At 42.0% G+C, this 25,860-nt stretch overlaps 1 protein-coding gene across 1 annotated transcript in view; it reads right to left on the minus strand.

The window, feature by feature from the left end:
• The window catches only part of NCKAP5 (NCK associated protein 5), a 946,230-nt gene that overhangs the window by 271,948 nt on the left and 648,422 nt on the right, over nucleotides 1–25,860 (minus strand). The window contains exon 7 of the mRNA XM_084893312.1: nucleotides 16,891–17,040. Coding sequence (XP_084749438.1) covers nucleotides 16,891–17,040 — 150 coding nt within the window. The remainder of the gene's footprint in view (nucleotides 1–16,890; nucleotides 17,041–25,860) is intronic.

A 25,860-nucleotide genomic window follows, 5' to 3' on the forward strand; every position in this document is an offset into this window, starting at 1 on the left:
TTCCCTTTTTCCTATAACCTGGGTGAAAAGAATTGCCTCAGTCTTATCTAAAGGGAATAACCCCGAAGTTTTATATTTAAAAGGAAGAAGTGTTTATTGTGCCATATCCTATGCTAGGTAGCATTAAACAATACTACCTTCTCATCTAATCCATTTGCATGTTTTATTTCTCCCACTTTATAGATGGTGAACTGAGGCTCAGAGTGTTGAACTTCCCCCAAATTAGTGACAGGAACAGAATCTGAACCCAGAACTGAAGATTTCAAACTCTGTGCTCATTTCTACCATGCTGCATCAGCATTAGCAACATTTCAAAATCCAGAACCAAAAAACGTTAAGCTCTCTTTACTTCTCTGGCTAATAGGTACAGGCAAGTCTCACTTGCCTTTGGCAGGAAATTCATATTTATGTGCTGGTTGTCCCAAGAGATTTGCATTTTAATTTGACTACTGGAGTCAGGGAAGCTAAAATAGAGACAATGAGTGAAATGGGGGGAGTTACTGATGTCATAATTCGAGAGGAAGGGAAGGGAGGCTGGCCAGGTGATTGCCCCTCAGGTGGTTGGGCAATCGATTTCTAGGTCTGCTTCCACAGAAGGAGCTGGGGGAGAACCTCAGCGAGTTATTTTTTAAGAAACAGGCTGTTCTCCAGTCAAGGCAGGTGACCTTCTAGGTCAGTGGTCAGCAAACTCATTAGTCACCAGAGCCAAATATCAACAACGATTGAAATTTCTTTTGAGAGCCAAATTTTTTAAACTTAAACTTCTTCTAATGCCACTTCTTCAAAATAGACTCGCCCAGGCCCTGGTACTTTGTGGAAAAGCCACACTCAAGGGGCCAAAGAGCCGCATGTGGCTTTCGAGCTGCAGTTTGCCGGCCAAGATTCTAGGGCATCCGGAGGCAACTGATCCAGGATCTTCTAGAGCCATCTTCAGGTGAGCACTGGGTTTAATTCAGTGGAAATATGTAATCATCACGTTTGGCTTTGGACTTTGGACTTTAAATGACCCTGCGAGGCCAACTGCTCTGAAAAACCATCCCGCTTTCTGCGGGTGCCGCCTAAGCAGCCACTGCTTCCCGCCTGTCCACAAGGTCTCTTCTCGCATCCGTCTGTGTTGGAAAGTACGCAAGTAAATGAAAAGTGACCTGGCAGCCTCGCTACATGAATGCTGCCTCACGTTTAGGAGTTCACATATGAGGCCTAATTGTTACAAGATTTAGTTTTGAAAAGTGAGAGTTATAAAGCATTTGATCAAAATTGCTGAAATAAATTATCAGGTGTTTCCTACACATACAATAAAAATTCAGTCTCATGGGGCAGGTTACATCTATCCAGAGCACATGTGTCAAACACAAGGCCCACGGGCCAAATCCAGCCCGCCAGGCCTTGCAATGTGGCCCGCACCGCGCTGTCATCACTGCACTCCGCTGTCAGTTTATGACATTGTCAGTTTATGACTGTTCAGTAAACCATTCGGCCCGCGATTTAGGCTGGATTTTAGATTTTGGCCCCTTCTCTGATTGAGTTCGACACCCCTAATCCAGAGGATCCGAATGGTTTCTGATGTTTAATATGAATTCAAATATATGTGGTGATCCTTAAATTAAAGCAAATTAAATATGTTATAACATATAAATCAAATGGGAAAAACTCTAAGAATTATAAATTTTCAAGTTGTTTATATTGGGATGTATTTGAAAAGCTTTTATTTGGGGTGTTAAAAAGCAAAAAGGACCCTGGCTGAATAGCTCAGTTGGTTAGGGCAGTGTGGATTTGATCCCTGGTCAGAGTATATACCCATACAAGAATCAACCAATGAGTGCATAAATAAGTTGAACAACAAATTGATTTCTCATTCTCTCTCTCATTCTCTCATTTTCTCTCTCTCTCTCTCTCTCTCTCTCTCTCTCTCTCTCTCTCCATTCTTCTCTCTCTAAATTTTTTTAAAAAGTAAAAAAGAACACAAACTATGGATTAGTTATTTTGTTTAAAATTCATTAAATGACATTGCATAGCAATGCTGATTTAAAAATAAGATATGCTAATTTATGTACTGATAGTAGAATAAATGCAAACTGGAAATGATGCAAAATGGGTGAGTCTGCCCTGGGCTTTGCCACGCCCTGGCTTATCAGCATTAATAGCAGAGTGTGGTTTAAAATAAAGTGACTACCTCAGCAGATAGTGCACGCTCCCTGTGGCTGAGCACAGAAAGGAGACTAGTCCTCTGACGGCTGTGTCTTGCTTTGCCATCACTGAGGCAGGGTCCCTGTCCCTGTTTTAAACTGCTCATATGCAGAGTCCACTGCCTGGGAGATTTAAGCAGAGGCTCCACTTCCACAGTGAGCTCTGCCCAATAGGAATTTAGAAATTGTAACCTGGACCTGGCTTCCCAGGAGCTCCCCTTAGGGAGGGATGTCAGGGCCCTTGGTTTCTGTGGAAGGAAAGTCCCGGATGAAGAACATGAGGAAATCTAATTTTGGGGATGTCCAGAGTGCATTCCTTCACTGGTCTCAACTGAGTGTGTGTCTTTTGAGGAGAATCACTTCTCATTCCTCAGGGAAAATGATTCCTATATACTTTCCTCCATGAAATTAGCCCCAGGTAGAGATACACAAGCCTGCTACCAACTCTGAGGTCAGCCCTGAGACACATGGGGGCATCCAGCGTCTTTCTCCAGGTCCCTGGTACCCTTACAGGTGCCTCCTGAATGAACACGAAGGGGAGAGAGCGGTGACAAGTGTCTGCCAGCTGACAGGAGATTGTAATAAGAACTTCATTATCTTTATGTCACCTCTTCATTTACTATATTCTATGGGCACTTTCTCTGCACTTTTCCTGAAGCAGCAATGCAAGTGAGACGTCCAGGCTAGAGTGGGCCCTTGCATGGAGGTCTGGTTTGAGGAGTGACTTGTTGTATGCAGGTTTGCAGCTCATTGCAACAGGATACATCCAGGTGCTCCAGGAGCTGTGGAGAGAGGCATTGGGGCTGCTGCCTGCACAGGGCAGGTGGGCAGAGACCTGGCAGCCCTGCCCGCTCACTGACCTGCAGCTGGAGAAACCATCAAGTGGCCATTCGGAGTTTCAGAGTGGGGACCTAATTTGAGTTTAGGTGGGGGCGGGGGGAACAGATGATGATGCGCTCGTGGGACAAGAGGCCAAGAGGCTATATGAGAGGAGACCAAGTCGGAGACCGAAGGCAGCATCACAGACCAAGGGTAGCCACCTGTCCTCTGGGAGTGTGTGAAATGACTGCAGACCCTGGACAACATTTCTCTCCCCTCTCTCCCACACCAGCACCCTGGCAAGTGGAGAGTACTTCCCAGGCACAAATACTCAAGGCCAGAGCCTCAAACACTCAGATTCATATGAAGTGAACAGCAGATTCATTGTAAGTAATTCATTACGTGGGAGGAAAGGAAGATACCGAGGGACTGAAAAGGCCTAGTATCCCAACTTAAAGACGACAAGAATCTGGGGAAACAGGAGAGAGAGACATGAGGAGGAGAGGAACAAGAGACACCCCGCTCCGGCCTCTCCCACCCCCACAGTGATGGAAGAGGCCAAGACGCTGGTAAGCAACTGAAGGATGAGGCTCGGCGATGAAGCAAACAGGACACGAGTCTGGAAGCCACATCATCCGTGTGACTCACTAAAAGTCCCCTCTGGGATCCCCGGCAGCCTGTGTGTGTGTGCATATGTCTGTAACTGAGTGTAGGACAGTGGTCGGCAAACTCATTAGTCAACAGAGCCAAATATCAACAGTACAACAATTGAAATTTCTTTTGAGAGCCGAAAACCGACTTCTCCGCTTGGGCCATGAAGTTTCAATCGCACTGTATGTGCGCGCCCACACGCAGTATTTTGTGGAAGAGCCACACTCAAGAGCCACACTCAAGGGGCCAAAGAGCCGCATGTGGCTCTCGAGCCGCAGTTTGCTGACCACTAATGTAGGAGAATGTAAGGATGACAGGAAAGAAAGAAGAAAGAACTCCCTTCCAGCTCTTCCACAATTGTCATTTTATAATAGATGAATATGGGATAAAACATTTTAATTTTTAAACCAAACTTTAATCTGTTCACTGTACATTTACTCCTAGAATATACCTTACTAAAAAAATGCTTTTGAAAAAGTCCTTTTTTAGAGTTGGGAGCTCAGCTCGTTTAAGAACCACATAAGCTTATTAGATAAATATTTTTATATTTTCCCCCTAAAATGTATTACCAGTGAATCTACCAAACAACACACCAAATGTCAAAGCTGTATGTGTTACAGCACATGTGTCAAACACAAGGCCCGCGGGCCAAATCCAGCCCGCCAGGCCTTGCAATGTGGCTCGCACCGCGCTGTCATCACTGCACTCCGCTGTCAGTTTATGACATTGTCAGTTTATGACTGTTCAGTAAACCATTCGGCCCGCGATTTAGGCTGGATTTTAGATTTTGGCCCCTTCTCTGATTGAGTTCGACACCCCTATGTTACAGCATCAGTGCTATTCAATATGTACTTATTAATCTATTGTAATAACTGCTTGATCGTGAGCACGGCTTCCATGTTTCCTGACGAGGCCCTGGGGTCGGGTCTGGACACTGAGATTGGGCCAGGCCATAACCGGGGTCTGTGCTCAAGGATTTACATTCACCGCGGCCAGCACCCACACACTGCTTCCCGGCAGGAAACCTGTTTGTTTTCTTATTTGTCTCTCTCACAGAGCTAGCCTGCCGGGAGCGTTCTGGGTACCCGGGTTTCTGAGGAACCCCTTTTATGAGGACTTACAGCCATTTGCCTGTCGTTTGCCTGGTTTGCCTGTAGCTGCTTTTCTTCTTAAGCTGGACTCACCTAGAGCCACGTCCGAAAATTACCACGTGTGTGGAGGCAGGTTCCTCTAAATGACTTCACGATCTTCCTGGTATTTGATGGGATTACCAAAAGCAATTTGATTTTGGCCCTGGGCACATACAAAGCCAACAATAATAATGATGTCACGGGAAAAGGCATTTTTCATGTTTCCAAGAAAACTCCTGGGGATGGGACTATAAATAAGAAGTGAAGGAAAAGCTTCTGCCTTGAGGAAAACATCCGAGATTTCTGTACAGATAATGCTCCTTGTTGTAATTTTAAAAGTGCTTCTTTTTTTTCTTTCTTCTTTGCTATGTTGAAATGCTGTTCTTTCAAAACAAACAATAGGCACCTGTTTCAAGCTGTGTCTTTCTGAACGCAGGTGGAAGCCTACATGGAGAAGATTCCCCCTTCCCCTGCATCCGCTGAGGACGTGGGACGCGGGACGCTGAGGTCCGGAGGAGAGGCTGAGCCTGCCTCGGTGGCCTGTACCTAGCCAGGAAACTGGGGACAGTGTGTGATTCAGCACACCATGGACATGGCATGCAGAAAGTTAAATTCACAAGAAAAACATAGGTATCCTTTAGAGTCTAGTTTAGACAGTTCTGAAATAGGAGTAATTATCAAAATGAATACTGCAGAGATTCTTATACCCAGGATAGCTTATATTTATAATCTCCCCTCCCACGTCCAAATCTTAAAACCCCTGATCCACTCTGGTACCTCGGTCACAAGGCTTTGGTTATAAAGTAAAACTGTGTATTTCCCCTCCCTATGTAGTGAGGCCCTAGGGTGGGGATGAACTGAATGCCAATGGGTTAGATCGCCCTCCAAAGGCCGCCATCGGAACTCAGAGTGAGTGACCTTCTTATACTTCTTAGCCTTTCCCCAAAGATGAGGGTGACTCAGCAAGTGGAGGTGTAACAAGGGCTTTGTTCCTGACCCCATCCTGGAGCCACTGCTGTTTCCTGTCCCAAGGCTGGGGAACATTTCCTCCTGGGGAGCTGTTAGACTTTACAGAATGCTGCCGCCCGCCCTGTAACGGGGGCAGCTCGTCAGCAGCTCATCGATCACAGTGCTTTTCTGAACCATATCTTGTCGTCTGGGTACGGTACATAGAAACGTCTCATCTAGAACCGCTCAGGCACCCACTACGCAAAAAACACTAAGACCTGACGTTTTTTGTTTTCCAATTTATATTAAGGACATACTAGGCTTCATCATACTTTGTAGAGTAAGAATTAAAATGCCTAATTGATTGTAACTAAGCAAACGGAGGTCTTTTGATTAATCAAGCCAGCCAGCTTTCACTTTCTGACATCAAAATTTATACTCGCAATGGAAAAAAAAAAAAAGCGAGGCCGTGGCTACGTAACATTAAACCCACGTACAATTAACAGCACTTTGTTCTAATTATCTTTAGGCACAATTAATGATGGCCCACAGCTAATTTTTCTTCTTTGATCGCTCCTGGAGTGTTTATGGAGATTAGACCTTGATGCATTGGCCTTCTGTAAGGTCTGGGGTTTTCTTACAAGTTCCCACACAAATCAGAGCAGGGCAAAGTAACACATTTATGCAGATTAAGCCTTGACATTGGCTTTTTCTAACACATGAATTAGAAAGCTAACTACAGTTAACAAGCTCCCACGTACATCTGGCCCACCCATGCAGAGTGGACCCAGGCCCTCACACTCCCTACCCCAACCTCACACAGCACAGAGCTCTCCCCTCCCCTCAGCAGTCGCTCAGAGCTGACAAAAAGGTCATTCTCCATTGAACAAGCCTTGGGGGGCTGGAAGGCCAAAAGGCAGCTATCAAACAGCCTGTGGCTGCTAACAACACCAGGGGTAGGAGGGATCCTCAGCTGCCTGTTATGGTTGGGACACCTAAACGGCAGGCAGGTTCACGCCCTCACATCCATGGTGAAGAAATGGCAGAAATCCAACCAGGGCTGGTCAAAGGCAGTTGGTGACTGGCAGGACTTCAATCTATGGAATATACATATTTTTTTTTTATGCTACAAAGGAGCTTCTTCTGAAGTCGATGGGGACCTGAGCTTTCACTCCAGACATATTCCCTGCATGGCTCAGGTCTGCTGCACCGCCCCATGGTGTGTCTGTCTGGCCACGTTATTTACCAGCATGTTGTAAGGATGGGCAAAAGCGCCCCTTGGAGCCGCAGCTCCAGGGTGCTGTGGAAACCCCGGGGGTGTCGGTTAAGATCATCTCTAAACAGATTAAACTCTGTGAGTTTCAACCACAAGAGCTGTTAGCTCTTTCTCCCCATGTGTTGGATAGATGGGGAAGCTCATGCTCAGGCACTTAGAGGCCAGGCCAAGCCTTTCGGGTTCGCTCTGGCATGTGTACCCCAGGCCCCGGCTGGCCACGGCCACTGGCTCCATGAGGCTGCTGCAAGCTTGGCTGCTCTGCTCCTTCTGCCTTTCCTTTCACTGTGTGCCCTGAAAATTTGCATGATGCTGCAAATGGTACATTCTTATTGCCTTGTCTCCGCCAAAAATATCTCTAGTTGGCACTCCATGACCCTTGCACATACATTTTAATTTTTAAAAATGTTAATGTGCATTATTTTTATGATGTAAATTAGCATATGTTTGTCTTCCCTCCAACAATGTGTCTCAAGGGCAGAGGAATCCTCTGTGGATCTTTGTAACTCCAGGACCCAGCAGGAGCCAGGCTTAGAGATGGCCAAGAAGGGAGAAGGGAAGGAGTGGGGGTCATGAGGGAGGGAGGGAGGGAAAAAAGGAGGGAAGGAGGGAGGAGAGAAGAGAAGAGAAGAAAGAGAGGAGAGGAGAGGAAGAAGAAAAGAGGAGAGAAGAGGAGAGGGGAGGGGAGGGAAGGGAAAAAGAAGACAGCACAGAAGAAAAAGAAGATAACATTTAAGTAGCATCCTATCTTTGTGAATGGATGCTACTTAGATGTTATATGACATTTAAATAACTAGAATCCAGTAACGATGGTAAATCATGGAACTGATGGGACTGTCAAAGGTGATGCTCCAGCCTCCAGTGGCCAAGATGCAAGCTTGTGCCTGACATCCTCTCTGCAGTCTGGTACTTTGGATGGAACCACAAGGAAATAGATACAACCTTTACCTGCTGATCAGTGGGTACAGAATTAGAAGCTCCTGGTTGGCAACTTTGCCAACGCATAGAGAGAGCCTGCCTAAGAATGACACCAACATAGAGGAGAGCAAAGCTGCAAGACAGAAAAGGCCCCCTGACTTGGTCCGAACCATTGCATTAATCCATGACTTCATCCATTGTTATATTAGTATTTCTAGTTATAAGACCACTCTTTGTTATGTTACGGTCAATCTGAACAGGACATCCTTGACTTGCCATAGAAAGAGCAATCACAGTACCTTGACAAAGTAGCAAGACTGCCTGCATTGTAAAGTTTTCTCCAGGTCTTAGATCTTTGAAATGCATAGTTTCTGCAGCCCATGTCGCCCCTCCCTGTCCTATGACTGTCTCCTGTATTGAGCAGGAATGGCACCTCCATAGAGGGTGATTTGGGTGCTTTTCCCCTAACTGTGCTGCCCGAGCAGAGGCATTCCTGACATTCTTAGCTTTGGAGAGCCATTGGTTCTTAACTGGGTAAGAAGAAAACAAACTGCCTACCTGCATAACTTAATAAAAGATCATGTTTTCAATATCTTATTTAAATATTTGTGTATAGCTCCAGGCTGGTTTCGCTCTGTGGATAGAGCTTCAGCCTGGCCTGTGGACTGAAAGGTCCCAGGTTTGATTCCAGTCAAGGGCACATGCCCAGGTTGCAGGCTCCATCCCCAGTAGGGGGCATCCAGGAGGCAGCTGATCAATGATTCTCTCTCATCATTGATGTTTCTATCTCTCTCTCCCTCTCCCTTTCTCTCTGAAATCAATAAAAATATATTTAAAAATAAATAAACAAATATTTGTGTATAAGGGCTTATGGACACAGATGCTTATCAGCAATACAATGATGAAAAAGAGTCACCAACCTTAGTAGCCAACACAAAGGGGTTAAATAAATGGTACGCAGTATCCATTTGATACCTTTCTACACAGCCACTAAATCCTATTTTAAGGAGCACTGAGGAACATGGGGGAATCACTTTTATATGTTAAATTAAAGAGCAAGCTACTAAACTGTATAAAGTGGTATTTTGTGCTTTCCTGGTTTAATTAATTACAACAGAGGATAAAAATGACTGGTCATATAAATACTAAAATGTCAACAGCGTGCAGTTTTGCTTGGTGTTAATTACAATTTACCAATTTCCTTATATTTTCCTAATGTTCTACAAGGTGACTATTTACCACTTTTCTAATCATAAAATTGCTAGTATAGAGTTACATACTGACATAGGAAGGGATTTTTAACAACAAAAAAGAGGAGTTTTGTCTCTAATCCTAATGCAGTGGCTGTTGCCAGGTGACCCACAGTTGGATACAAACTAATCAGGGGGATCAGGAGGAAGACGTACACCTGATACCTCAAGACAGGCATGTCTGAAATTACCTGTCAGCAAGCTGTCATAGACTCTAAGGAATAGAAGGAAACCATTAAGGATTTCTATTCAGACTACCACCTGCTGATTTAGAACTTTAAGTTTTTATTTATTTAATTTTTACATTTCCTCAGAATTGGGGAGGATAAAGGCGAGAGGAAGAACAAACCAAGTCAGTCAGGAATGCTAAGAAGTTAGACCGCTTCTCTCATCTGCCAGCAGCCTAAGCCAAACCTGGGCATGTATCATCCCTCAGCATGTCAGGAGCCATCAGAGGCAGGGGAAGGTGCTCAGAGCACTGCTGACTACAAGCTTTTCTCAAGCACAGAAGATCTCTGGCATGGGCATGTGTGGGAAGGGCGTCTGCATCTACGTTTGAAGTTCAGGAAAAGTTCTACTGAAGACTAGGGGCAGAGAAAGCTGAGATTAAACTGAGCTGAGCTAGACCGAGGGTGTTGGAGAAGCGATGAATATCCCTCTGTGTGCCGTCTCCTGGCCCTCAATCCGGGTTGTGCACCAGAATCACCTGCATTTTTTTTTTTTTTTTTTTTTTTTAATGAAAACACGTTTGGTCCTTCATCTTGGACCTACAGACTTGGAATTTCCCAGGCTGTCTCCAGGCATTTCAATTTCTAGAAGTTCTGTTTCATCCCTCTTGTCTGCTCGCATATTTCACTGGTACATTTATATGTCTTTCTCTTGCATATTGGATTTCTCCCTTTGCACGGACCACTCACATTAGTACACTAGCATGCCCTAATGTCACCTGTCTTTGTAAAAGAGCTTCTCATGTGTTATGTCTTTCTTCAGGTATTATTCCGGAGGGTGAAAAGCTGGAAAAATTCCAGCGCAGGAGGAATAGGGAAACTGAGGCAGGGAAGTTAAAACAAGGCCAAACAGTGTGGGCAACTTTAGGCCAGCTTGTAACCAACAAGCCACTATCTTCCCCAGGCAAGGACATGTGAGAGCAAATGGTTAAAATCCTCTCTAAGGAGAGAATGCAGGAAAGTAGGGGTGGAGGGTGAAGGGAAAAAAAGGGCAGTTTTCCTTATTGTTTTTACTCCCTACCAGAGAAGCCAGAAGTCTCGAGGCTTGGCAAAATAAAATTGCCAGGTGCTTCTCATGAATTCTTGGAAGGGACCTTGGGAATTCAACTATTACCAAGATATTCAAGGGAGGACTTTTGCAACCTACAGACAGGAGGGTATATAACACCTTAAATCTCCACCCAACTCACTTTTCAGATTAGCGGAGAGGCCATCTGCAATTCATAAGCCAAATGTATAGATTTGTCTTCCTTCTTTAATAAATGTGCATGCTTTAATTTTAAACAAATTGCCTTTATCACAATGCAATAATCTGGCGTCACTCCGTTATACAAGCAGGACAAGAACTGAGATGGTGGAAGTCTTCGGATTCAGGGGGCTGTCTGGTAACACTTTTCTGGGGGCCTTGGGCTGCCAGTAACTGCATGACTCTCCACATATCAGTTCAACCATAGGAAAACTCTTCAACTTGCTGCCTGTACATGCTGTCTCCAACCTTCCTACCCACTCCAAGCAAAAAATGATTGTTCTCAAGCTTTCAGCTGATCCATTCTTTCTGAACCAATGAGGAATTCTGTGCTTCATCGTTCTTATTCTCTTAGCAGCATTCCTCAAGGCTGCCTTTGAAACACTTTCTTCTGCACGCTTCTCTGACACCTCCACCTTTCTGATTTTCCTGCCACCATAGGAACTAATTTTCCCCAGTCTCATTGGCTGGCTCTTCTTCTTCATGGCCAACCAGGGGGTCTGTGCTCTGCCCTCTTAAGGTCCACATTGACACTTATTTCTGATGTGGCCTTATTAAGTCCCACAACATAGGTTGTCATCTATATGCTGATGACTCTCAAATCCATGTCTCTAACCTTGACCTTGGCCTTGGATATCAAACTGCGTATTGAATGTTTAATAGGTATTTCAAAATGCATCAAAAGCCACCCTGATTATTATACACTAGAGGCCTGGTGCATAAATTTGTGCATGGGTGGGGTCTGGCCTGCCCACCCTGATCTGGGCAAATTGGGTCTGGTTGGCTGTGAGGAGGAGATGTGGGAGGTAGGACAGTTGGCCCCAATCCCTAGTCAAACTTCAGGTCAAACTCCCAGTTGAAGGGACAATTTGCATATTAGCCTTTTACTATATAGAATTCCTTTCTGCAAGACACCTCTCTTCGAAGCCTAGCCTCCCTCAGAAATTTGGTACAACCCCACATTATTGCTAAGACAAAAATTAGAAGTCACCCCTGATTTCTCACTTTTTATTATATTCCACATCCAATCCATCAATAATTCCAGGTCTCACTTCTAAAATGTATTCTTACTTGACCATTTCTTACCAGCAATGCATAGCTTAACCATACAACTGGAGTTCAGATCCTGATTCTCTTATTTACTATGTAACCTTGAGCAAGTTACTCAAACTTTCTGGGGCTTGCTTCCCTCCTGTCTCTGCCACCTCGCTAGCTTCTCTGCAGCTTCACTCCCTTCTGCATCACTTGGCTTCCTTCTACACTGTCTTCAGTCTTTGCTCTGTGCATGCATATGCAAATTCACCACCATCTTTGTTGGGTTAATATGCATACTCACTCTGACTGACTGGTGGGAGTAGTGGAGGGATGGTCAATTTGCATGTTTCTCTTTTTATAAGTGTAGATTGTACTCAACTGGCCCACTATCAGAGGTCCATTGGAGGTAAATATCTCTCTTGTTTCCATCCCCACTCTCCTATTACTATATCAGCTAATTTTTCATATTCAGAGGCAATTAATTATCTATTTTCCTTGTTTTATTATTTATTATTTTATTAAATATGTATGTTGACTCTGTACACTGGGGTTGGAGTTCTAATACTAATGCCTAACAGTGTTTATCCCATAGAAGGTATTAAATAAATATCTATCAACTACAAACTCATCATGTCATTGTGATGTGCAGCCAGGTTTGAGAATTACTATTTTAAGATACCTCATTCTAAACAGTAATTACTGATTAACAGAAATGCTTACACTTAGCATTTTAATTGTTATACTTTCATGGGAAGGTGAAATTGAGTAGAAAATGCTCTTATTTACTTTAGGACATCTAACGACCATATTTTTCTGCACAAAATAGGTGTCTCCCTATAAGAAGCCAAGTTCTTCTCACCTGAGGCTGTATCCAAAACATCAGCATCTACCTGGAGGCTGAGAAGTCCCAGGTGGTCTCAGGCCTCTTCTCCCCCTTGGCAAGAGTCTAGGAACCAGAGATGCCATGGGAGTTGAGAGTGAGGTAAGAGAATTTCATCTTGATTTCTACTCAGGTATAAAGCTGGTCAATGAGTAGGGAGAAAGGTCTGAGAGAGATTCAGGAAAGGGACATGGAGACAAGCAAATTCTGTATTTCAAGGGACATGCTGTGAGCATTCTGGCCTGAAGCCCAAGCTCAGGAATAGAGAGCTGAGAAGACACAAGGTTAAGTCATTCCATTGTGGAGGTCAAATCTGAAAGACCCTTGTGGGATGAGGTCAAAGGTGAAGGGGTCTTTGATAGATGGGACCTGCAGCATGTTAAAAATGATGAGCTTTATTATGAGTAAATAAAGTCTCTGAAATAGCAGACTGACACTCTAAATAAATAAATAAATAAAAAGAACCTAATGCTTAAAAAATTATAGAAAATGAGTTCAAGTGGCATCCGTATCACCCATTGGGTCCCTTATGGCAGAAATATAAACACATCAAATGGTTTCTCCACCAGATATCAGGATCCTAAACTAATATAATTTAGTCCCTGGGGAAGTCATTGCTGGGAGGTGAGAGTAAGTGGCCTTCTCTTCTTTACGAACAACTGAAAATTACTGAAACCAAGACACTGAGTAGAGAAAACAACCGCTACGAAGAGAAAAAAAAAATATGTGTGCATGTGTGTTTTATTAATATTATTTTGACTGCTGGCCCTAGAGTTCTTTTTTGGGAAGTAAATGTCTTCTTTAGCAAATACTTTGGTGAGCTCTGTGAGTGGAATGGAATGACACCATGAGTAGAATACAGGAACCCAAAAATCTCTGCTCAGTAAATGATGGGGAACTTGGCTGAGAGAGAGAACAAGTGGGAAAGAGCTAGCCGTGCTCTAGGGTAAAAGGCTGGGGACTGAGAAGGGCAAGCATGAAATGTCCTGCCCCAAAGGACTTAGAGAAAACAGAGCCATCTAAAGACAAAGTTCAAAGCCCTTAGCCTTTCGAATATTCTTCCAGGATCACCTGTCCTTTGAGGGATTGCATTTGGGGGGGGGGGGATGAGTAAAGAGGGCTTTGTTTTACATGAGGCTGGGAATAAGAAAGAAGGATTTAGAGTGCAAGTAGGAATTCAGCCCCAGGAAGGCCCACGAGAAGGAACATTCTGGAGCAGGGGTGCCACTACACTTTCCTCAGTGGGGGATACTTTGCTTGGATAAATTTACTTAATTCTCAAAGACAGAGGCCCCTCAACTTGGGTTGTTTTAAAATATTTTCCTGATATTAATCAAGAATATGGTATTATTAGAAGTTAACTCAGCATCTCCTCTGCTTTTTCACCTTCTTGGGACCTGTTTGGGGAACAGGAATTAAGGTGGGCTGCTCCCTATCGCTCAGAAGACCATTCCTCTGTGCCTCCTGCCACAACAGAGGCCCAAGAGGTCAGAGCACACATACATGGTTGTTTCAAAAACACACCAATGACAAGTATATTTTTGGTTGTCTAAAATCTCGCTGTATAACATCATAATTTGCCCAAGGAATTTTGAAGAATTCTATTTAATGTCCCTGCAATCTTCCAGAGTAACCCTTTGTTCAAGTGCATAAATCTGTGTGGGTCTCTGTGGCTGGACCTGAATGTGGTCTGCCAGAATGAACATTCTATTTTCACACAATAATTGCTAACTTATGCAAATGATTATACAGAAAGCACATACAGTTAATTTTTAAAAAATAAAAGTAATATGAAATTCATATAGAAATTGGATGAGACATATATATGTGTGTGATTATATGTGTATGTGTATATACATATATTGCGTATATTTAATGAAGATCTCTTTTAACTAGTTGTTCAAATAGACAACAGTAAGATATTTGGGAGCTCGGAGAGAATACACTTAAGATGGAGCAAAGCGAAAAGGTAGCCATGTAGGTTGCTTGATGTAAAAAAAAAAAAAAAGAAAGAAAGAAACAACAACAAAAAAAGATTGAGCAAAGCATTTTAGAAAACAAGCGGTAACACTCTGCCGGGAGGAAATTAACTTAGAAAATAAAATAGATTTGTGAATTAAAATTGTGGGGCTTAATGGCACTTAGGAATATCATCCATTACACCCAACTAATGCTGGATGTAAGCACTGTTGCCTGAAGTATAAAGATCTCTGTGAAAGTACAAAAAAATACTGCTTGTTTTACTCAGCATGGGCTTAGGAAATATGCATCACCAGAAATTAATTTTTTACATAGCTCTTGAAGTTATTCACAAAGTCTTTTCAGTGACAAATAGGTAGATGAGGATCGCTTTTTACTATAATCATAAGTAAAACTAACCATTTAAGTAGGTGGTTCTAGGGAAGTAAGAACTTGTAATATCCAATCATCCCCATTGTTCAATCCAGTGAAGTCATCCTGAAGACAAAGCTCTGAGTTTCCCTAAACTCTCAGATAGAACCTCAGCAGCCCTTGAGAAGGTTTTCCCACTGTTCACAGCAACTATCTTAAAAATGAAAAATAGTATGAGAACCTTTGGGGAAAAAGGAGTGATTCCTGGCCGTTTGCCCAAGGGGAGTGGCTGAGGTTCCTTAAGCCAGCGTTTTTCAACCGCTGTTCCGCGGCACACTAGTGTGCCGCGAGATGTTGCCTGGTGTGCCGTAGGTGCAGACAAGACAAGAATTTTATAATTTTTCACTATTTTGTTTACTTAATATTTCATAATAAAGTAATTATAAAATACTTTCTTTGTGTTTATTTGATTCCTATTCAAGAGAATTACTTTATATATAGCCAATATAGGCACAGAGTTAAATTTTTTAACATTTTCTAATGGTGGTGTGCCTCGTGATTTTTTTCATGAAACAAGTGTGCCTTTGCCCCAAAAAAGGTTGAAAAACACTGCCTTAAGCTGCCCTCTCTTCTGCCGTGTGTGATACCATTTGCTTGACCTACCTACCTGGCTGAAGTTTTCCATTCATAGTTGTTTAATTGATCATTGTGTCAGATGAATAGGAAAAAATGAGTTAAGGAATGGCAGGCATCTTGAAGTAGGTGGACAGAAGAGCCCCTATGCCAGGCACAGCTGTACAAATATTAAGTCACCGCATCCTCATTATTTCCCTGTAAGTAAGTTTCTATCAGCCCCATTTTTGCATTTGAAGAAACAGAGGCACAGAGAGCCTAATTAACTTGCCCAAGGTTTTAAAACTAGAAAGTAGTACAACTGGGATTCAAACCAAACCCTGGGAATCTGGTTCCAAAGTCCATACTCTTAACAATTTTGCTTTACAATTGCTGAGGAAATTGGAAGAGAGCAGGATGCCCACTGTAGAATATGTGATGGATTCAAGACAAGATTTCAGGAACCAACCATAGAAAACAAGACGTCTCCAATCTTATTTCCTCACCATCCTGAAGATTCCAGAATTCTGCAGACCCAACCGGAGAACTACATTTTGGGGATTCTGAAGGCCTCTTGTTTCTAGTTTAAGAAGAGATGGGCTACCCATAGTCTTTGCTTAAAAGTAATTATGTCTCAGTTCTACATGCTAACAGAAAGCTCATTAAAAGAATATGAGCCTGCTCATAGAAAAATGCATCTTTACTGAACCTTTCAGCTGTATAATCCCTACCAAGACCTGATACCTGAAATGTTCTTTGAGGACTGCAATACACATTTAGGAATTAAGACTTGAAGTGAAGTCAAATGCCATTAAACAATAGCCCAGCATTTTCAAACATGTTTTGGAGGATTGTCATGGTTCAAAAACCTCCCTCAAGCACCCATTAGCTAATTTTTCACCCCTACTTTCATGTTTTACATAGTGAACTTCTGCATATTTTGGGGGGGGTGGGGGCGGAAATAATGGTTCTGCTTAAATTTTTTTCTTTTACAATCATCCTTACATAGTATTGGACACTTATTAATTCACTCACTCATTCATTCATTACATTAGGTATTGGATAAGTGAAGTGAAATATTGAAAAGTCTCTTCCTTTTATATTAGGGCACCTGATCCAGTGTGAAGGCTGAATCGAATTTAAAGTGAATCATTGTCCAGTGCACTCTTTGTAAAGCAATGCAATCTCAGTCACTAGGCCACGAGTCTGCAGATGATGACAGCTAATCACTGACAGAGGAATCACAGTGGGAGAGACTGGATCCTATTAGTGTAGGGAACTCAGAATTGAGAAGGGAATGTTTATACTCATTCAAAACCAGTGTCAATAAAAGAAGCAGAGCACTATTTTTCTTTAAATGTGTAAAAATGGTCTCATTTCTTACCTCTAGAGCTTTGAGCCTTTCCAACAGCAGTTTGGTCTTTTCTTTGCCCTCGTCTGCACTGCTGCTCTCGCTCCTGGAGTCTTCGTCGACTGCCATGTGAAGATCTTCCAAAGCTTCTTTGTGTTTTCTCTCATCTTCTGACAGCGTTTCCTGGAGCAACAGAGAATCCTTGTTGGCAATAACCCCGCTGACAGAAAAGCACGAGTCTACGGGTGGACATTATGAAATCTCCCTATTGCTTTTGCATTCTTTTTGTGGCTGAGGTAGAGACTTGTTTTGCTAAACAATTTCTGAGTGTGCTTATGTTAGTGAACATTGTTTAATGAATCCTGGAAGGTCCAAGCCATTGGGTCACCACCTCTGAATACGCACACCCTCTGCCCAGCCGGGGAAGTGGCCTCACCAACAAAGCCATGGAGTCCTGCAGTTAATCCATTTCTATACGCACCATGGAACTCAGCTGTGCTTTATACTGGGCATGGATAAATCAACCTTCATCCCTTGATTTCTGAACATCTGAGCTCCTCAAAAAAGAATTATTAAATTCATTGGTCAGAAAGCCATTTAATTAACTTAAGAGGAATATTCGAGAAAAATCAGGGTGCTAGTGAATTCTTAGAAATCAGAATTCTATGTGGAAACCAATGAGTACCTTTGGCTCAGTAATGACACACCTCTTAAGGACCCTTTTGTCCCTTTTCTAGCACTTCAGGATACATAGTACAGCCTTAAGGCAGACAGAAAGTCTGATTATCTTGTCTTACCTCCCTGCTGGAAGCACCTCACACAACCTTGTCCCTGGCAGTTTTGGGAAGCTGAGAAGTGTTAATTTGAGCCTTACCACTGGCTCTTGTTTTCAAGGGAAAAAAGAAATGTCAAGAGAATATCATATGGGGAAAAAATGTCATCCATTTTGTAGGTACATCCAGACCCTGATGCTATCAAACATCATTACACTGATTTTCACCACGATGCTGCAGAAATCCTTTATCTAAGTACAGCTGGATGACAACTGTGGGCTAAAGCAGTGGTTGGCAAATTCATTAGTCAACAGAGCCAAATATCAACAGAACAACGACTGAAATTTCTTTTGAGAGCCCAATTTTTTAAACTTAAACTTCTTCTAATACCACTTCTTCAAAGTAGACTTGCACATGCCATGGTATTTTGTGGAAGAGCCACACTCAAGGGGCCAAAGAGCTACATGTGGCTCGAGAGCCGCAGTTTGCCAACCACGGAGCTAAAGGAATTATCAATGATCAGTGACTCCTTTATATTCAGCACTGACCTAAGATCATTTGCAAATACAGAAGCAAAAGAGATAAGATCCTTAACCTCTAGGCATTATACAATCTATTTAGAAAAAAATATTAGCATAGAGGAAAACAAGAACTGGCTTTCAAACTGCTCACGAAGATGCTTTGGAGGTTTCAAAAATATTTAACTTATTTTTTTAAAGATACATGATGAAGTATATAAACATGTCATCAGGCAAATGTTGATTTTGGGGAGTGAAAATAAATTTAGGAGGTAGATGAATTCACAAATACAGCATCTACAGATAACAAGAATTTACGAAACACAAATACACACATATATCTAAAATGTCTAGACATGGTGCCTAAATATTATATGAAAAAACTAGAAATGATTCAGAATAAAATAGATTATGAGTACTGAGATCACAGAAAACACAAGAGCCATTTTACGTCCTTCGAAGGAGTTGCCAATGCAGGCTATGAGCTGGTATTTCACGGACCTGGATCGTGACTCTGGCTTTGGCAGAGTGATGCAGATTGGCCAGCTAGCCAGGTGAAGGGTGGGCCTTTTGTTCAAAGAGAAAACAGAGGAGTGGGAACATGGCGGTTGACAGAATGGCAGGGAAGGAGAGGGTGTGACAGAGTATAGGAGTGAGAGGGGCATGTGTAGACATGTGGTGTGTGTTTGTGGTGAGTGAGGGAGAGTTAGATAACCCAGGAGACCCGGGGACTGATTGGGTTCTCCTAGATAGTGAGCCCCTTCTACTGCAGCAGGCACTCCTAGACCATGGTGGCTTTGGCACAGAGCCCACGCCATCCTGTAGAGTGGAGTAAAGGAGGCCAGGAACACAGTCACACCAATCACCAGACTGACCTTGGACACCACACCCAGACTGGTGCAGGGAGCTGCTTGCCAGCCATAATTCACGTGAAACCACTACCATGCCCTGACAGTGAACAGTGAAGTACCACCCCATGACTCCCAGATGTCTACAATGAATGCAAGCCAAAGGGATTTCCTGAGCTGTGCCTTCTCGCCAGAGCCCAGACCCAGTGCCCTAGGATCCTGCACTTCAAGTCCTCATGCTGTTGAGTACAAGCCAAGGGTACCCCTGCCCAGCCCAACATGAACCCCAGTGCAGAGCCACAGCCCAGGCTGCCCTCCACACCCACCCAGACAGAGGCATCAGCTGCTACACACTCAACACCTGGCCCAGGACAGATCATCCAGTGCAACCCAGTGGAACCAACCACAGGTCACAGGACCACGCTGTAAGTGTGGCCACAACATAATAAAAGCCTTATATGACAAACATACATCCAAACATCATACTCAATGGCCAAAAAATAAAACAATTTCCCCTAAGAACATGAACAAGACAGGATGCCCACTTTCACTACTCCTGTTTGACATAGTACTAGAAGTGCTAGCCATAGTGATCAGACAAGAAGAAAAAATAAAAGGCATCCAAATTTGAAAAGAAGTAAAACTGTCATTAATCACTGATGACATAATATTGTACATAGAAAATCCTAAAGACTCCATCAAAAACTGAGTTAATTTAATAAATGAATTTGGCAATGTAGCAGGAAACAAAATTAACACACAGAAATCAATGGGTTTTATATTCCAATTATCAACTCACAGAATTAGAAACTAGAAAAACAATCCAATTTACCATTGCAACAAAAAAATTAAGATACATAGGAATAAATTTAACTAGGGAGGTAAAAGACCTGTACTCAGAAAACTACAAGACATTGATAAAGGAGATAGAGGAAGATATAAAGAAGTGGAAGAATACACAATGTTCATGGATTGGTAGAATCAATATCATTAAAATGTTCATATTACCCAAAGAAATCTATAGATTCAATGCACTCCCCATTAAAATACCAATGACATATTTTACAGACCTAGAACAAACTCTTAAAAAATTAATATTGAATAAAAAAAAGACCAGAATAACTACAGCAATTCTGCAAAAAAAAAGAACACAGTTGGAGGGATCACAATAACAGATATCAAGCTATACTACAAAGCCACTTTCTATCCACATGTAAATAACCTAGAATTTTTTTAAATAAAAAATTTAATTCCTTTGATATACATGGTAAAAAGAGAGAGCAAGACAGAGGTCAGAAACTTATTTCTAAATAAAATATATTTTCCTTCTGAACCTCCCAGCAAGACACAAGAAAAATAAGTCAAGTTCACTCCTGAAATTGCCACACTATGAAGAGAGTAAGTTGACACCAGAGGTGACCTGTTTTCGTGTTTTAGGTCTTTATGCACTTCCATCAGCAGTGAAGTTTATAAAAGTGAGGCCACCACATAAGTTTCACTCCACACATATTTCATATATGGTTGATACCATGTGCTTGTTTACCTTGACAAATACCAGCTGGTGTAAAGGAAGCTCAAGACTGAGGAGCTCAGTGAGCATCCAAGGGTTTAAATCAAACTTGGCCGTGGCGAAGCATAAAGCAATCCTCAGAGCTGTAAGTTTCTCTAAGCGGACCAGGGCGGTAATTCACCTTGTTCTCTCACAGTCAGCACAGCATGATCAGGCCTATGTAAAATAGGATCAATCCACACAGAGCTCTGGACTGCATCTGTTAACTCAGACAGATGACCATCCAGGGAGCTCAGTTAGTTCAAAGAGCAGGCAACAGAACTCTTCACTGATGGCCAGCCAGTGTTTAGTCAATCGTGGAGGGAGATCATCAAAATGCCCTTCCCCAAAAGGGTCTTGTTCATCTTCTGTTCACGAGCTTTCTCAGCCTGGCAATTAAGGGGATTCATGGGAGGTTTCATGAGGCCATCTTAATTTATAATTAATTAATTAATCCATCCAACAAATATTTACTGAGCAGCTCCAAATGGAAGATGCCTAGCATACAAATGTGATTAAAAACACAGGTAGACACTGTTCTCATGAAGCTCAAGGTCATACAGAAGGAGACAGAAAATAGTCAAATACAGGCAGTCCTCATGTTACGTTAGACTTCAGGTATGACATTTCATGGTTATGTTGCTACTTCCCATTTAGAGTATTTATAAATAAATAAAAGTTCTATCATTTCAATGTATGGATATATGTGCTTTATTTTTGTTGTTGTTGTTGTTTTGTTATTTATTTACCACAAGAAAAGGTCAGGAATTGTTATCTTTCTTTTTAATTTTTTTTGACTGTTTCACTTCATTACTGCTGTATATGTGCTCCATGTGAGTGGCATATGTGCTTATGGCAAAAATCACATTATGTCGCACCATAGGAACAGATCTCTGATGTAACCCAAGGACCTTCTGTATAAATAGTCAAATAAAAAAAGAGTTTTCAGGAGCTTCAAGGATCAATACTAGAGGGATACAGAAGAGAGGTCAGGAAGCAAATGTCCACAGTTAATACCAGGAAAGTTAAGTAGGAAATGCCCTTGAAGTGGAGGGAGGTAGGGGAATTTAAACCATCTGAGCTTTGTGTAGCTGGGGAGGGAAATGAGGCTGGGTGGGCTGATGGGGCTAGCCAACAAGTCCAGGAATTTTGCCTTGGCCCTATGGGCAATGGGAAGCCATTGACCATTTTCAAGTGTGTGTGTGAGATAACTGTAGGACTTGGGTCTGAAATAGCACTCTGGTACAGTCTGGAGAACAAGTTGAAGGGAGGTTAACAGAGATGTGTAAAAAATAAGATGCTAAGGAGGAGTTGACTGAACAATGACAAGCTCACAGAATGAGATGTCATAATTTGCAAATCACCTTTTAATTTTGAGTCATTAGTATGCAGTTCCTCCAGAATGACAAATAAACTAACGTTTCCTTAGGTCACTGTTGTTCATAGAGTGGGCCCAGCCCCTAGTATCCAAGTCCACAGAGTAAGGAAAGGGCAGTTGTGTTGCTTGCTTAAAACTGGAATACCTTGGCCAACTGTGGCCCCAGCAAATCACAGTATTTAAGCCTGGAACCTGAACTCTCTAGTTTCAGAAAACCCCGGGTAATTCTAAGCCACGTAGAAGTTTAAAGGCCTCTGGATAAAGATGTGCCAGCACAGAACATGAGTCACTTTCACTTTAGGCAAGTTTTTGAGATCATACCTTTGATCTGATTTTTATAGTAAATAAGTAAATAAACAGATAATTATTAATCATTCAAATCACTGGAGAGTAAAGAAGGTGGCTATTCATAGTACATTGGGACTCTAGTTGAAAGTCAAGCAAGCTGAGGCACACCACCCAGAGCTTGCTTGCTAAGCGCTGCTTCAGTAATAGACACTGCCTGTTGATATGCACAATAGAAGCTAGTCTATGTTGGTGTGATAAGAGACCCCTGGACAACCTCTGAGTTCTGAAGGCCCAATGCCCACCACGTATGGCCCTTTCAAGGAAGCTGATGGAACTCTCAGTTTGTAGCGACTCTGAATGGCTTCTAATGCAAAAGTCGCTGAGGTTCTGTGTGTGCAAAATGGGAGGAAACCAGTTTTCCTGCTTGGAAAGCCTTCCTAACTTATAAATAATGCTTGCTTATCCTTTGTATTTTTTTAATAAAATATATTTTTTATAAATAGAAGGAATCTGCCCAGCAGTGTCCTAATGAGGTAGAATGTGGCAATTGGTTGTCATGATATGGGCTCACAGTTTCAATAAGAAAAGTAATAAATAAGTTGAAAGATTCTTGCCCTTCCCTCCCTTTCCCTGCCCCATGCTCAGCCCCCCTGGGTGGGTGTGTGGTTGCCAGGAACTCAATGTGGGGGCCTGAGGGATGGCACCAGGTCTGAGTGCAATAGTGTAAGAAAAATGGAAGATTCCCAAGTTAGCACAGAAGGGAAAGACCACATGTCACCTTGGGACAGACCTTGGCATTTCACTGGATAGGATAATGGGAGAGTCATGTCATCTGTTTGTTGAGGTCCCTGAAGTTCTGTCTCACTGTGAACTATTCTTGTCCAGGTGGGAACACAAACCCTTTTTCATCAACTGTTAGAACAAGTAGTAATAAAAAATCTACATTCCAGTTTTAGCTCTGCCACTAACCAGCTGTGTGATTTTAGTCAAGCTACCTGACCTCCACCTTCTTTGATTTCTTCTTTTGTGAAGAAAACCCATAAAAAGAGACTAACTCAAATTTACACAGTTTTGATCATCTGTAAAAAAGTATTTAAAACAGTGCTGAAGTTCCAGGATTCAATGCAGAGTGGCAGGAAAGTTAGACCTGCCTAGAAGGCATGCCTAATAAAATCATAATATTTCTCTCTCTCTCTCTCTCTCTCTCTCTCTCTCTATATATATATATATATATATATATATATATATATATATATATATATCAAGAAAAACCAAACACACAAACAAACAAACAAACAAACAAACAAACAAAAAACCTTCCCTCTTTTTGCTGTACTTTGCTTGGGCCCTATGATAGAAGTCACCTAAAAAGGCCTAATGAGCCAGATTGAACAAGCAAGAATTTAGTAAAACATACTCCCAACACTCACAGGAAATGGTGCCAACAAGAGTCCCTCTGAAGGCATTTGCTTATGGGAGGAATAATTCTTAAGTACCTCCTGGTGGCAAGGCTTTATGGAAATAAAGAGAATTCACTGGTCTATTTCATCATTGTAGCTGATGCAAACATGATGCCTGCATGTAGAAGCACTGCATGTAAGCTGCTGCTGACAGCTATGCTCTGGTCAAGCTCATTCATTCATTTCTAATGGGACTGCCCTTTCCTCTTACAGCTGCTCAGTAAAAGACAAAAGAAACATATAAACAAACAAAAACAAACCAAAAAAAAACACCTCAGGAACATGTAGTTGTCTGACTAAAGACAGCAACATGAAATCATAGCAATATGAAGAGACATCCACCTTCAGAAAGCTAGTCAGTCACAGAAGTTAGTACATAAGTTTCATGTTGACTATTTACTCATTTTTTAAACCCACCTAGTAATTTATAGTAAAAATATACAAAGCTATGATTTGGGAATGAGCACATAAGGCAGAGATTGTGCTGGTGGTAGCAGGAAATGCTAAGTTCTTCTCAAAACACAAAAAAGAACAAATACCATCTAATATTTGTATAATACCATGGAATTAAACCAAACCACCTCATATAGATCACTTAAACATTCACAGAGGATAAATATTTTAGACTCCCTTTAGAGATAAGCAATGGCTTTGTTCAGTTATAGAACACACGAGTCACAGGATGTAATGTACAGCACAGGGAATATCCTCCATAATATCATAATATTATAACTGCACAGTGACACATGGTTATCAGACTTCTGTGGTGACCACATCATAAAGTATATAAATGCCAACTCACTATGTTGTGCACATGAAACTCATATATCATACATCTTCTATACTTTAATGAAAAGAAAGAGAAAACAGGTCCTAATGAGTAAAGTGACCCATCAAAAGGAAGTGGCAGAGGCCAAAATTCGAATTCAGTTCTGATTTCCAATGTCACCCTCTTTCCACAAGCTCAGTCACTTCTTTCAATTTTTCTAAACACAGATGCCCTTAGTGGGGGTTCGATCAAGGGTCTGCAATCTTCATTCAGCTGTGAACAGTGCTGCTGACAGCTCCTGGGCTCCAGGGCCACCTCCAGGGAGTGGCTGATTTTATTAGAGATGCCACCTCTGGCCTCAGATGACTATCAGCAGATTAGGTTTTTCAAGCACAACCACTTCATAGTTAATGATGATTCAATTAGTTCAAAACACACACACACACACACACACACACACACACACACACACACACACACCATATTATAAGCTGAATGGAAATTCAGAGGCTGGCGTCTGGCTGACAGTGAGCCCCGGTGATGTCAGCTTCTGTGATTTATTTACTCATTTGTTTTCTGGTGCCGGGGAGGGTGCGCAGAATATATTGTCACTTTAGATAGCACTTCGAAAAATGCCATAAAAACATTCCCAGGGATCACCGGCAGCTTTTGTTCAGCACTGGCATACTAAATTTTAAGGGGGAAAATAGCGTCAGATAAATCACAGGATTTTAAAAGAACATCCCAATTTGTTCACAGTTTAAGATTACTACTGTCAGGCAAACATATAAAACTCTTCTTTTTCATCCCTGGATTTGACTTACAAAGTGAACTAAGCACACAGTAAAATCCCCAAGATTAAATGTGTATGATGGATAAGAGAACAAAGTGTTTTCTTTATGTCTCTAATATGAAGTCACGACCATTCGCATATCAATTCACATCTACTTCCTATTATTCTTCACTCAAAACACTCCTCGGCATCAGAGACTATCCTCCATATTGAACATCTCTGTAAAGTTACATTAATAAATTTTCAGATGATGTTTTTATTGCCTGTTTCATCTATCAGCAACATTTATTTCCTTACCAAAAGTTCAATTCTAAAGGCACTTTATATAAAGGGAAACTCCACTGCGGAATGGAACGGTGTGAAAAAGTGACGTGGAATTTCCCACCAAGGCATGCTCTAAGTGCCTGGACATTTAAGATTAGCAATAGAAATGATGTCCTTGTAGCCCATGGATGGCTGTCTAAATGCAACATGAGCAGAAATGAACTAAAAACAGTAAGGAAGTCATGTAGATGAAAAATTTCAGTGGTTAGTGGTTACACTTAAACACTTGAAGTCATTAAAAATAACCCATAAATTAATGTCAAAATTTGCATTCAAATTCTCTCTCTCTTTCCTTCTCCCTTC

Source organism: Pipistrellus hanaki, assembly GCF_964339955.1.
Source record: "Pipistrellus hanaki genome assembly, chromosome: 8".
NCBI lineage: Eukaryota > Metazoa > Chordata > Mammalia > Chiroptera > Vespertilionidae > Pipistrellus > Pipistrellus hanaki.